The sequence below is a fragment of the Bison bison genome, unplaced genomic scaffold, assembly GCF_000754665.1.
Source record: "Bison bison bison isolate TAMUID 2011002044 unplaced genomic scaffold, Bison_UMD1.0 scf7180017864037, whole genome shotgun sequence".
NCBI lineage: Eukaryota > Metazoa > Chordata > Mammalia > Artiodactyla > Bovidae > Bison > Bison bison.
The window spans coordinates 6,526,376-6,540,271 of NW_011494609.1; the positions used below are offsets into that span (position 1 = coordinate 6,526,376).

The 13,896-nt window shown below is 55.0% G+C and overlaps 1 protein-coding gene across 2 annotated transcripts in view; it reads right to left on the minus strand.

Annotated features, from left to right (window-relative positions):
- The window catches only part of FAM207A (family with sequence similarity 207, member A), a 24,855-nt gene that overhangs the window by 2,361 nt on the left and 8,598 nt on the right, over positions 1–13,896 (minus strand). For both annotated transcript variants that reach the window (XM_010834880.1, XM_010834879.1), the window contains exons 3-4: positions 11,478–11,546; positions 3,416–3,566 (exon numbers count right to left, since the gene is read on the minus strand). In XM_010834880.1, coding sequence (XP_010833182.1) covers positions 3,416–3,566; positions 11,478–11,546 — 220 coding nt within the window. The remainder of the gene's footprint in view (positions 1–3,415; positions 3,567–11,477; positions 11,547–13,896) is intronic.

The following is a 13,896-nucleotide window of genomic DNA, read 5'->3' on the forward strand; positions in this document are numbered from 1 at the left end:
ACATGGGGAGGGTGGCAAGGAAAGGCAGGACCCTCACCCAAGCCTCAGGACATGTCCAGGGCCTGGCAGGCTGCTCACGGGAATGGCACGCCCCTCCCCGCTGGGGTTTTCCACTTTGGACAAAGGCAGGCAGGGTGGATTCCCGGAGGCCACGGGGGCGCAGGGAACTGACCCCCCCGTGCTCACCCCAGCGGCCCAGGGCGGGGACATTCACACCAGACACCAGCCCAGGTCCTGCCCACCCGCTTCAAAGGCTGGGGCCCCAGCTCCCCCAGCACCTGGGTCTAGCTCTGCTGCAGGGCCGAGCGCACTGAGAAGCGACAAAGAGTGGACAGAGACCTTCCTGCCAGAACTGAAGCAGCTGCCCTTTCCCGAGACCCACAGAGCTGGAAGACGACCCTGGACCTGCCAGCACTGGGGGCTGCGGCTCTGGGTGCTGAATGCCCTGGGGTAACCCTTGGGGAAGTTGCTCCAGCAGAAGTCTGTTTCCCAGAATGCAAGACAGGCCAGTGCTGTCCTGACAGGCTCCCTTCAGCTGGCACCCAGTGCCTGGGGATGCAAGTGGGCCCAGGTGGCTCTCAGCTTCGGGGCTCTTGTGCTACCCCATCCCTACCCCTCCGATGTGAACAAACTCTTGTGGCACCCACCCCAAGGGGACTGGGGCCCAAAACCAAATGGGACTCTCGTCTCAATCCACAGCACTGGTGGATGATCCCGAGGCCCCAAGGTCCAGGAAGCCCAGCTGGTGACAGGTGCCGGCTCCCAGGGTCAGGCCCCCCCGTGTCAGGCCACCCGCTCTCGTCCTCTACAACCTTTGGACCATGGGGGAACCACGTTCTCTAGACTCAACCCTTCTCCCTGGTGAGCGCAGCCCACTGGCAGAGCACCACCTGCTCTGGTCTTGGGCCCTCAGGCTCTCCAGGGGCTTGAGGGCCAGGTCAGTGCTGGGCAGTGCCACCTGTCGGGGGGAACACCCAACAGCCCACTGGGCCCACTCAGAACCTCGGGCTCTCCCCACACCACCCAGATGTGGGATGAACCTGGGGCAGCCCAGGGCCTCTGTTGGGGTATCCCAGCAGGTGACTGGACCCAGGCAAGGCACTTGGGGTCTGGGTTCCCAGGCACAAAGCTGCCTCACAACATATCCTGCCCAACTCTGATGCCGGGGGGAGCTGGGAGGGTGGGCATTCCTGCACCAGGCCCCGAAAGCCCTGCCCTTGTGAAGCAGGAAGAGGCCAAACACCCAGCCCAGCAGACCTCCGTGGCTGACAATCCCACTCCACCCTGCCAACGGGAGGAGGGCACAGGATGGAGGGGAGGGATCGAAGCCTGCAGCCTCGCAGCCCACCCCAGGGCCGAGCGTGGCAGGGCCCCTGCGGTCCTGGGCGAGACTCCGGGGCTGCCCCCTGGGGCCCACGGCGGTGACTCTCCTGGGCTCTCCCCACATCCCTCCTTCCTCAGCTCACTCTAATCGTGACTGTGAGGGTAACAGATCCGTGGGAATCGCAAAGCCTAAGAGTGGTCTTGGGGACCCCAGCCTGCGGAGAGGGGCCAGGACTCCCCAGCCGTGGTCAGACGTCGGCACCCAGATCGTGGTCTCTTACACCATTTCCAGCGGAAGGGACTAGGCTCCCTGGAGGAACACTGACTCTCAGACAGGAACAGGAAATGCCTAGATGAGCCTGGAGCATCTTGTGCCCGAGGAAGGGACGTACTCAGAAACAAAACACAACAGCCCCCACAAATGGGAGTGTCGGGGTGGGACAGCAGAGCCAAGCGAGGAACTCCCGAGGGCCAGCGCCAGAGCCGGTTCAGCAGCAGAACAGAGTCGTACTGGATCACGGCCCAAAGCATAAAATAAATAAATACCCCCGGGGCCAGCCTGACGTAAACAAGTGACAGAGAAGGAAACCAGGAGGATCCACGTGGCTCTGCAGCTGTCCCGTCCTCAGAGAGGGGAGCGCCCCTCCTCAGGTGGGGGGGCGGGCACAGTGACCTCCTTCCAGAGGACGGTGGGAGGTGGTGGCAGCACAGTGCAGACACCTGCCAGACTCGCCTGAGCCGGGCGACCACGGACTCGCCTGAGCCGGGCGACCACGGTCAGCGTCCACCATGGAGGTCACGTCATGGCACGCACCCTGACGGGACGTGGTGAGAAGGGCCCCTCCCCTCTGTGGTCTTCCCTGAGGGGCGTCCTGAAAAACGTCTGGCTCCTCCTCCAAACCGTCGAGGTTGTTAAAGACAGGAAGGTCTGAGAGACTGTCACAGCCCAGAGGAGCTCTGAGGGGACACGATGGCTGCATGTCACCTGGGGGCCTGACTGGAGCCCTGGGGCAGCAGAAGGTCAGTAGGGGAAACTGAGGAGTCTGAACAGACTGAGCTTTTAGCCGACTATTATTTATGAATGAAGCTGGTTCCTGACTATGAAAAATGCACAGGCTGACGTCAGACGTAAGGAGAGCCGTGTGACTCTGGGCATCACCACCGTAACTTTTCTATCATCAAACTCTGCTCTAGAATAACGTTTACCTCGGCAGACAGCTCCTGGTGCCAAGAGGCGGTTGGGGGCGGGGTGACAGTGGCCGGGAGAGCGCCCCTCGCCCCGGCCGCCTCGCAGGGCCCTCCTCCGCTGAAGGCCGGTGTCTGCGCAGCCCTCTCCCCTCTGGGAGCACCAAGCACATTTTTTGGATGAGAAAACTGCAAGCAGGGTGAGGACGCTTGACCGGGTCACATTTTTGTTCAAGAACCAGGAATGGAATGTGCATTTCGGGCTCCAGCTCCATCACCAAACCTCAGCTCCGATGGCCACTCCTCGTCTGGACCCCACGCTCTGGGCACTCCCATCCCAGACTGGCTAGAACTGACCACCTAACTCTGCAGCCAAGGGGCCCTGAGCCTGTCACCCACCACCCCAACCCTTCCTCCTCAGAGGGGTATTCAGCAGGAAAAAGAATTATTTCAAAAAGACAAAATCAAAGACAAAGGAAATGATGAAGGTCCAGGAACCATGATAGGACAGGAAGGCCTCCAACTCCCCATTCGTCCTGAAGCCAAGCCACGGTCACACCTGGCTGGTGCACAGCAGGACACTCTTCTGCAGCACGGGGTCCCAGGGGAGCAGGACGAGCCCCAGGAGGAAGGCCCAGCCTGGGGCAGGGGGCTGGGGTGACAAGGGCAGTGGCTGGGCAACGGGTGGGAAAATGGAGCTGGAGGGACCCCCAGGCATAGCACCCGGCTGAGTGGCTGTGGGAGGCCATCGATGCACCACCGGGCACCCACTCCTGAGAAGGCCCAGGGCCCCCACCTCATGGTTGGGCCTGAGACAAGAGTGTCCCAAGTCAAGACGGGGCTCTGCAGGGTCAGTGCCCAGCCCGGCCACACCACTGCTCAGCCTCTCCTGGGACATGACACTCACCGTCGGGTAGGGGGCCGCCGGCCGCCAGCCTCCAGCTCCAACAGCTCAGGGAGGGCGTCCCTCAGGGGCTGCAAGTCCCCCACCACCACCGTGGCCCTCCGCCTCCTCTCCGCCTTGAGCTTCTGTTCCGCCAGCTTTATGGCTTCAATCTCTGAGGAAGAGGGACACAGGGTCAGTGAGAGAGGACCCAGGAGGATAAGTGTTCGGCCATGGACTTTAGCAGCAGAGGGTCCCGGCTCCCAGCCTGCATAGCCAGAGCTTAGCTGGGAACCCAGGGTGGGAGGGGGTAGAGGGGTGCAGCCCGAGCGACTTGCTCCCCTTAATCCTGGAGATGGCTGTGGAATTACAAGCCTGGGGAGACGGGCTGCAGGCAGAGGAGCTGCCCTTGGGGAGGCCAGGGCCCTGAGGCCTGGAGGAGGGGGTGGACGGAGGGGTGGGCAGACAGAGGGGCCTGCAGAGTCAGAGCAGCTGGTACCCTCCCCTCTGCCCCCCAGCCAGCTTCCTGGGGATGCACCCAGAAAAGAGAAGTGGTCCCCATGGGAGGTGGTGACAGGGTGAAGGGTCCCCAACACTGGCCAGGTGCAAAGCAAGAGGGGTCTCAAGGGGGCTCCTGCACGATGTGGGGGCTGTGAGGAGGGGCAGGGGCACTGGCCAGAGAGACAGGGTGACAGGGCCCAGGTCCAGGGTGCCAGGTGGAGGGCAGGGCGTGGGTGAGCCGCTGGGTGAGACCGCTGTCGGCCAGCAGGGCTGTGGCCACCACACACAGAAGGGCCTCGAGATCTGAATTCCATTTTATAAGCAGTGTGTATTCTGAAACTGTTAATAAAACACGCTCTCAAGCACGTTGTCTCCACAGTGTGGTGTGCGGACCCGGCAGCTCACTAGTCTGTGTGCAGACCTTGCTCCGGGAGGCTGCCTGAATCTGTGAAAAGCGATTTGTTAATTGTTCTGTATTAGATTCCTTAAAAAAAAAAAAAAAAGCTCTGCTTCTAAAAAGCTGGGAAATGAGGCTGTGATGGATCTGGGACGGCTGGACCACAGCAGAGACGCTCCCCGCCTCCCTACTGCGTGAGTTTTACTGGGCTATAAATAACCAGCTGCAGACTCTGAATCTCCTCTAAAAAAAAAACTGGAAGCACCTTCCCGACGAGCGGTCGGTGGACTGAGTGCAGCCAAGGGGCCAGGAGAAGCCAGGAGAGAGGTGACAGCCAGCGGCCTAGGCGGGCCCGACAGGGGACCTCTTCCTTGCAAGGGGATGTGGGTGTGTGGCTGCCCAGCTGCCCCTCAGGGCAGGTGTGAGAGGTGATGGAGGTGGGCACGGTAACCAGGGGAGCGGTGATGACACCAGACACAGGGCAGGCCAGGAAAACGGGGGCTGGACAACTCAGGACAGCCCACCCCGAGTGCGGGAGGTGTGTGTGAAATGTGAGGGGTGCGTGCTGACCCCCACAGGCATCTCCAAAAGAGAGTAATTTCCAGAAACTGACCACTTGGGAAGCCTGGCAGGAGCAGCCCCTCCCAGCTAGCAGTCACCCCCAGAGGCCCAGAGAAGCCCAGCAAGGGCGAGCCAGACAAGCCCAGCAGGACACACCTGCCCCAGCCGCAAGGAGGCTGCCGCAGTCCAGGGGCCTGCACCTCACTCCAGAGAGCTGGGCTGTGGGACAAAGACCACCTTCCTCCGGGTCATTGGGCCCTGGCCCAGGCCACCCCTCAGTGTTGGGACACCAGGATTTAAAGGCAACGATCCAGGGCTCTCCATGCTGCCAGGGCAATTTATTCAGCTCGTCAAGCTGGTGCCTCTTCCCTGGGAGCCCAGCACCCAGGAGGAGTTGGGGGTCAGGGGTCAGGCAGGGGAAGGGACAGGTAGCTCCCTTCCTGGCTGGCAGGCCCAGCACCAAAGCTGCAGGGGACCAAAGAGGGCAGGGCAGGCCTGGCTCCTGGCAGGACACAGGACACCTGTCTGCCTACAGAGGAGCCAGCACATCAGCGTTTTAGGTTAGTAACAGGTGGGGTCCACCCAGCACACATCTGAGGTGTGCAATGACGGCACAACACGGGCACGCGTGCCGGCGGGTCACTGCAGCGGCTGCTTCAAAAAAGGCCGCAGTTACCACAAGAAGTGTCCACAGAATCTGACAGAATTCACTGCCCACTCAGGATAAAGATCACAAGGAAACCAAGAACAGGAAGAACTTCCCCGATCTGAGACACTATCTACCAGAAACCGCGTCTCATACACACCAGACACTCTCTGGTGAAGCAGGCCACAGAAGGGACGGCGCAGACCCATGCTGACCCAGCCGAGCCCAGGTGAGGGCGACTCCGAGCCCGGAGTGGGCGACACGAGCAAGCAGCTCCTCCCATCGCCTCAAGCCTGCCGCAGTGCCAACAGGGCCTGTAGTCCATGTGGTGCCCAGAAGGTCAGGCAAAGCTCCCTGGAGGGTCCATCCACCCTAGTCACCCTCCCCTGCTTCCCTGCCTGCATCAGCTCACCCATAACAAACAGAGCTCGAGTGAGCACTACCGGCTTTATGCCCCAACGTGGCCTGAGGTTACTGACCCTGAGCAAAGCAAGCTCACAGGACAGTGACCATGGGCCCTTGGCTCCCAGAGACTAGAAACAATCCTCACCCCCTCTAGCTGCTGCAGTAGGAACAGAAGACATAAAACAGAGACTGGAAAGAGAGGTAAAACTGTCTCTATCTTAAGTATTGTAGCACGATCGTTTATGTAAAACATTCTACCAAATCCACAGGATAATTACCAGAACACACAATTTTAACAAGATCAGAGGGTACAGAGTTAATAATAATTAATAAATGATAATATAATAATACATAGTAAAAACTGGAAAATGAAACTTTTGTGAATTCCATTTATAATAGCTTCAAAAACTATTAGCAATAAGCTAATGAACAGTTAGCAATAAGCTTATCCAAACAAAAAAAATCTAAGACCTCTACTCTGAAAATCACACAACAGGATGACAGAAATTGAGAAAAATTTACATGAAAGGAAATGTACAAACTAGGTTTCAAAGAGGCAGAGGAACCAGAGATCAAATTGCCAACGTTTGTTGGATTATGGAGAAACCAAGGGAGCTTCAAAAAAATTCTGCTTCACTGACTAAGCTAAAGCCTTTGACTGTGTGGATCACAGCAAACTATGGAAAATTCTTAGAGACTGGAATATCAGACCACCTTACCTGTCTCCTGGGAAACCTGTATACGGCTCAAGAATCAACAGAAGAACCAGACATGGAACAACTGACTGGTTCAAAGTTGGGAAAGGAGTATGACAATGCTGTGTATTGTCACCTTGTTTATTTAACTTATATGCAGAGTACACCACACGAAATGCTGGAAGAATCATAAGCTGGAATGAAGATTTCCAGAAGAAATATCAACAACCTCAGATATGCATATAATACTACCCTAAGGGCAAAGATGAAGAGGAACTAAAAAGGCTCAAGAGGCCTTGATGAAGGTGAAAGAGGAGGGTGAAAAAGCTGGCTTAAAAGTCAACATTCAAAAAACTAAGATCATTGCATCCGGTCCCATCACTTCATGACAAACAGATGGGAGAAACAAAGAAAACAGTGGCAGATTTTATTTCCTTGGGCTCTAAAATCACTGCAGATGATGACTGCAGCCATGAAATTAAAAGACATTTGCTCCTTGGAAAGAAAGCTATGACAAACCTAGACTGTGTATTAAAAAGTGAAGACATTACTTTGCCAACAAAGGTCCATACAGTCAAAGCTATGGTTTTTCCAGTAGTCGTGTACCGATGTGAGAGTTGGTTGACAAAGAAAGCTAAATGTCGAAGAATGGATGCTTTTGAACTGTGGTGTTGGAGAACTCTCGAGAGTCCCTTGGACTGCAAGGAGATCCAACCAGTCCATCCTAAAGGAGATCAGTCCTGGGTGATCATTGGAAGGACTGATGTTGAAGCTGAAACTCCAATACTCTGGCCACCTGCTGCAGAGAGGTGACTCATTTGAAAAGACCCTGATGCTGGGAAAGATTGAGGGCAGGAGAAGAAGGGAATGACAAAGGATGAGATGTTTGAATGGCATCACCAACTTAATGGACATGAATCAGAGCAAACTTTGGGAGACAGTGAAGGGCAGTGCTTCATTGACTATGCCAAAGACTTTGACTGTGTGGATCACAATAAACTGTGGAAAATTCTGGAAGAGATGGGAATATCAGACCACCTGACCTGCCTCTTGAGAAACCTGTATGCAGGTCAGGAAGCAACAGTTAGAACTGGACATGGAACAACAGACTGGTTCCAAGTAGGAAAAGGAGTACGTCAAGGCTGTATATTGTCACCATGCTTATTAACTTGTATGCAGAGTATATCATGAGAAATGCTGGGCTGGAGGAAGCACAAGCTGGAATCAAGATTGCTAGGAGAAATATCAATAACCTCAGGTTTGCAAATGACAAGACCCTTATGGCAGAAAGTGAAGAAGAACTTAAAAGACACTTACTCCTTGGAAGGAAAGTTATGACCAACCTAGATAGCATATTAAAAAGCAGAGACATTACTTTGCCAACAAAGGTCTGTCTAGTCAAGGCTATGGTTTTTCCAGTGGTCATGTATGGATGTGAGAGTTTGTGAAGAAAGCTGAGCGCCGAAGAATTGATGCTTTTCAACTGTGGTGTTGGAGAAGACTCTTGAGAGTCCCTTGGATTGCAAGGAGATCCAACTAGTCATCCTAAAGGAGATCAGTCCTGGGTGATCATTGGAAGGACTGATGTTGAAGCTGAAACTCCAATACTCTGGCCACGTGATACGAAGAGCTGACTCATTTGAGAAGATCCTGATGCTGGGAAAGACTGAGGGCAGGAGAAGGGGACGACAGAGGATGAGATGGTTGAATGGCATCAGACTCAATGGACATGGGTTTGGGTGGACTCTGGGAGTTGGTGATGGATAGGGAGGCCTGGTGTGCTGCAGTTCCTGGGGTTGCAAAGAGTCGGACACGACTGAGCGACTGAACTGAACTGAAGGGCAGAGGAGCCTCGCATGCTGCAGTCCATGGGGTCAAAAACAGTCGGACACAACTTAGTGACTGAACAACAACAAAAGACTAAAGGAAAAATTACCGTGTCCGTGGATGAAGACCCGGCCTTGTTAAAACAGCACTTCTGAACTGATGCACGGGTTCAAAGCGATGATCCATAGGTCACTACTGCACCAGGTGGAGGTGGCGGCTTTAAGACGTTGACCAGCCTGTGATCAGAGTCACACGGGAATGCTAAGAACCTGGACCCCCCAAAGCGGTCTTGAAACTGAGGGACAGACATAGGACTTCCTTGTCCAACCCCAGGACCTGCTTCACAGCTGCAGCTTCAACAGGCTGGAACCGAGGAGGGTCAGTGAGCAGAACCATGGTGAGAGGCGTTAGCTTTCCACAGACATCAGGATGACTGCGCAAGGAGAGAGTGTTTATGACAAACACTGATGAAACGCAAGGAAAGAAAGCCCTGAACCAGTGCTTCATATCACAGACAAACATAAATCAAGATGGATCAGAAATCTAAATATCAAAGCTAAAACCATAAAGTTTTCAGAAGGGTAGGATTTATCGTCCTGTCTTGGGACTGGGCAGTCTCCTTAAACAAGGCACATGCACGCGTGCACACACATATGAACGTGCTCACACACTAAACATGCAAAGAAAAGAGACAAAATCAGTGTCCTCAAAATTAGACTTCTGTTCAGTTTAAAAAAAAAAGTGTTGAGAAAATAAATAGGCAAGTTACAGTCTGGGAGAAAATTATCTGCAAAACACATTTGAGGAGACTGACCTCCAGGACAGAGGATTCCTGGAGCTCAATAATAAAGAGCCCCCAGGAGCCTCGGGAAACAAGGCCTGGGCGTCAGGACGCCCCAATGGGCAGCAGCAGACGAAACGCCCATTCACCACAGTGACAGGCACCTCACGCTCAGCAGAACGGCCAGGACTGCAGGACTGGCGTGCTGGAGGGGCTGTGAGCAACCCCAACTCCCCCGCGCTGTCGGGGGCGTAAGCGTACAACCACAGGAGAGGAACGTCTGGGAGCTGCTTGTAAAACTAAACATACACCTGCCCTATGACCCAGCATTCCATTCCAAGTGTTTACCCAGGAGAAATGAAAACATATGTCCACAAAAAGACTTGTGAAGAATGTTCATCGCAGCCTATTCACAGCAGCTAAAAAGAGAAAAGACACCAGGTGTCCATCCACAGGAAAGTGGATACCAAGCAGTGTGTCCACATAAGGAAACACTTCTCAGCAACACACAGGCCCAGACCACAGCTCCACCCAGCCCAGATGAGCCCAACGCCCAGCTGAGCAGGAGAACCCAGACACACAAAGACTGCCCTTACCCGACGTCCAGAGCAGCGAAGCCTGAACTCGACCTGAAAAGAGCAGACGGAGCTGCCTTTGGGGGCGGGGCCCGGCCGACGTCCCGAGAGGACTCTGATGTGTGCGCGCGCACTGGCCCCAAGTCACCACACAGCACACTGAAGGCCCAGGCCACCAGATGCAAACGTTACCTCAAAATCAAAACTAAAACGAACCGTAAACAAATACTGACCTCTAGCAGAGTTACTAGGGAGAAAGTGTGCTCAATCTGTAATCCACTTTGGAACATACAGCTAAAACAAGGGTTGGTGGCTGGACCAGACAGACAGACAGCCGTGATAAAGAAGTGATGCGCTCATGGTAAAGTCTGGATGGTGGGCAAATGGGTGTCCACTGTAAAATTCTTCCCACTTTTCTGTACAAAACTTTTCATAATAAAGTACTCAGTGAAAGAAATCTGGGAGCTGTAGCTAAAGCTACAGTCAGAGGCTAACATTTAGCCTTTTGTTCAAAAATAAATGACTAAGTCACTAAAACAAACCTGGAGAAACCAAGAACAGGGTATTAAAACAACAGAAACTAACAATTTAGAAAACAAAACAGGAGACGACAACTAAAGACAGGCATTCCTGGAACAGATAAGACAAAATCAATCAGAAGAGAGAGAAGGGGATACAAATAAAGAGTAATAAAGAGGTTAAATAATGAGAAACTAGCAACTCTGCCAATAAAGGCTGAGATCTGATTAGATGGTTTTATGGGAAAATGAGTGAGTGACCAAGATTAGCTCAAGTAGTTAAAAAAAGGCCAACCGTCACAGAAGAAAACTTAAACATCATCAGAGAACTATAGCCCAGAATATTCAGGGGTCCAGTGGTCCCGGCCTATTAACTTTCCAAATCCATTTTACAAAGAATATTTTGCACAACCCCATGCTACAGACCGTGGAAAAGAAAATGCATGAATGGACATTTCCTTAAGACACATCCAAAAACTCAAAGAAAACTTAAAATTAACAATTATGGATGAAACTGATACATTTCTCTAAAAATTTTGAATTTATTAAACATATAATTTGTTTAAAACCTTCAAGGAAAAAAATAATGCTGGTCATATTTTAACGGTGTGAGAACATAAAAAAACATTTCAAAGTAGTTTTAAAAGTCAGCAAAATCAGACTAAAAAGATAACTGTAAGAAAAAAAAACAACAAAACAATGTTCACAAGAAAACCTTCAGAAAAACACCAGCAAATATTCAGCATCATGAAAAATAAGTATATTTTCCAAAATTATTAAGAAGAAACCCACCCTGATAGGCAGGCCAAGGCACCCCCGTAAGAGGGTGAAGGCCGGGGTCCCTGACCCCACCAGTGGGTGAACGGCAGCTTCTGCCAGGGACCCCGAGGGCCACACGCAGGCCGGGAAGGTGATCTGAGAAATTTCGTGTCATAAATCACCTGACCCTCAGGCACTCCCTCTCTGACGTTTTACCCCCGAGAGTGGGTGACACTCCTGGTGGGGAGTGAGGTAAGGCCGTGCAGACCCTCGCATGGGTGACAGGGCCACCCCGCTGCCATCTGCCTGTTATAGTGCAGGCTGCCTCCTCCAGGGCCCGGACCACCCAGAGGCCGGGTTCTGAGCCAGCCCAGGACAAGGGTCCACTGGGGACGGGACAGGACAGGACGGGGAAGCTTACTCTGCAGCCACCGCTCGCGCCTCAGCTTCAGCTTCTCCTTCTTGGGCAGAACAGTCTTGGCCTCAGCACCTGCCAAGAGAACACGTGTGAGCAGGACAGACCAGGAGCCCAGGTTGCGCCTCTGCTCAGGGCGCCCGCCGCCGCGCCTGGCCGTGGCTGCGGGACACCCGAGACCCAGGGGCTGCAGGCCGCCCGCACACTGGGCTCTCACTGGTCTCCCCAGAGACAACACACACACCCGGCGGGTGCACTCTCCAAGATCCAATGGCCGCAGACTTCCGGCATCTAAGTAGAAGCTGAGAGGACATACACTTGTCAGGGTGGCCTACTGCTCAGTCAGTTCAGGGAAGCCAGGACTCCCACGGGGCTCCCACCTCTTCTCCAAGTCACAGCCCACACCCACAGCCTCATGCCTAACCTCTGCCCGTGCCCCAGGCTGACCCACTCTCCTCCCCACTCACCCTGGCCCCTCATCCCTAGCAGGAAGGGCCGCCAGTCACCCGGGGCTGGTCAGCGGGCTGCAGGTGCCCAGGCAGGGAGGCGGGACAGAGGGCCTGCACGGCAGCGCCCACGCGGGTGCCAGGCTACAGGGGTGAGGTGAGGACGGCTTGTCCGGGAGGGGAGCTGAGTAAGGGGGGCGGTGGCAGGAGGCAGAGGGCAGCCTTACATGGGGACCTCGGACAAGACTCAAGCCGGACACCTGTCCCCAAAGGTCCAGGAAGCCACCTTTCTGCCCCAATCCCGTAACTTCTCTAAGATTTTGAAATCATTTCAAAAAAAAGAGTCTACGACACATGGAGACTGATGGAATCCTAAGTCTGCAGCCTGTGATCAAGGGACAAGTTGGCAGGTGGGTCAAGCCCACCCTGTACCACCCAGGACCCCTTCTCAGCAGCCAGGACCCCCGACTCACACTCAGGAAACAGGTCCCAGCATGCCGACCCTGTGAGGCCCAGGCGTTGGGGAAGGCAGGGTGACCAACGCATACCTCCACATCGGCTGCTGTGAAACCTGCGCTGCAGAACCGTGAGCATCTTAGTGATGCTTCAGGTGAGAGGGTCACTTCAAGTGAAAACTCACTGGGACAGAAGGAATGGCCGATAAAGCCCAGCCCGCTCCCTGGGGAAGCACGGCTCCTTATAGAGACCTGAGCCCAGTGACTTGAACCCAACCTCAGGGCTGATCCAGAGGGTGGCCTGAGGGCGGCCCTCCCACTAGGAGGAGGAGGAGGGCAGGGACTTGGTGCCAGGCTGGACGCTTCCTGCCAACGTCTCCCCCTCTAACCACCTGTGTCCTGTGCTGTATGCAACAGGCCAGCAACCATCCACTTTCCTGCCCCGTGATTCTGACCCCCACTGCCTGCGGGGCCCTGGAGGTCCCAGTGCACCCAGCTCCTTGGCACCCCAGGCCTGTCCGGATGCATCCTCATGCAGCCACGCCACAGCCAAATCCTCCTGCCTGTGGCACCAGCCAAGAGCCCACCCAGAGCCAAGAAGAGGCACTGAGAAACATCTGTCCTCCTCCTCCTCCTCCCACTGGCCCAAGGGCCCAGCCCTTCCCTTGATGCCATGCAGGCAGAGTCCTCCGGGCTGGATCTGACTGCCCTTCCCAACTTCCCTGTCAGGCAGAACGGGTTTGACCAGACGACAGCAAGACGAGCCCAGCAGTGGCCTTCCCTGCCTCCAGCTGCCAGCAGGCCCAACGCAGTGGCCTGTGCCCTCCAACTCACTGGTCGAGCACCCAGAACACAGGCCCTGCCAGTCAGGGTCAGGGTGTCCCCAGAAGCTGTGGGCTCCTCCCCTCAGGGCCTCCCCATGGCAAGGAGGCAAGAGCCTGGGCAAGATGGGGAGGCGCGCAGAGCTTGCGGCCACAGAGGTCACAGCGCCTCCAGCAGCAGGCAACCAGCGCCACAGCCAGGACCAGGACAGTGTGGTATCCTCCAGCCCCCAGACCCACACACGCTGCTGTTCACCGAAGACCTCCAGGCCTCCCCTCCGCATCCTCTGGAGGTCAAGGGGACCGAGGGGAGAGCCAACCACCACCCCTCCAACCCAAAGCGGACCCCACCCAGGGCCGGATGCAATGGATGGCAGCTTCCTCTCAGCCTGGACACCTCCTATTCCACTTGGAGAGGAGTGAGGAGAACTGGATTCTGTCACAGCCCTGACCTCACAGCTGCAGGAAAGGTGGGGAGGTCTGAAGGGGAGCTTCAAGCCCCTCTGGGAGGTGCTCAGATCCTCCAATGCCTGAGGTCAGCCTGCCCAAGCCTCTTCTCCTCCCCCAGGCAGGACAGGCCTGAGGACCAGATGCAGCACTGCTGCCCTCTGCTGAGCACCTGCCTGAGTTTCAGAGGAGACCGTGGTAGCCGGTCAGCAGGGGGAGCTCGGCTACAGAGAGAGGGAAGGTCAGGCACAGAGCT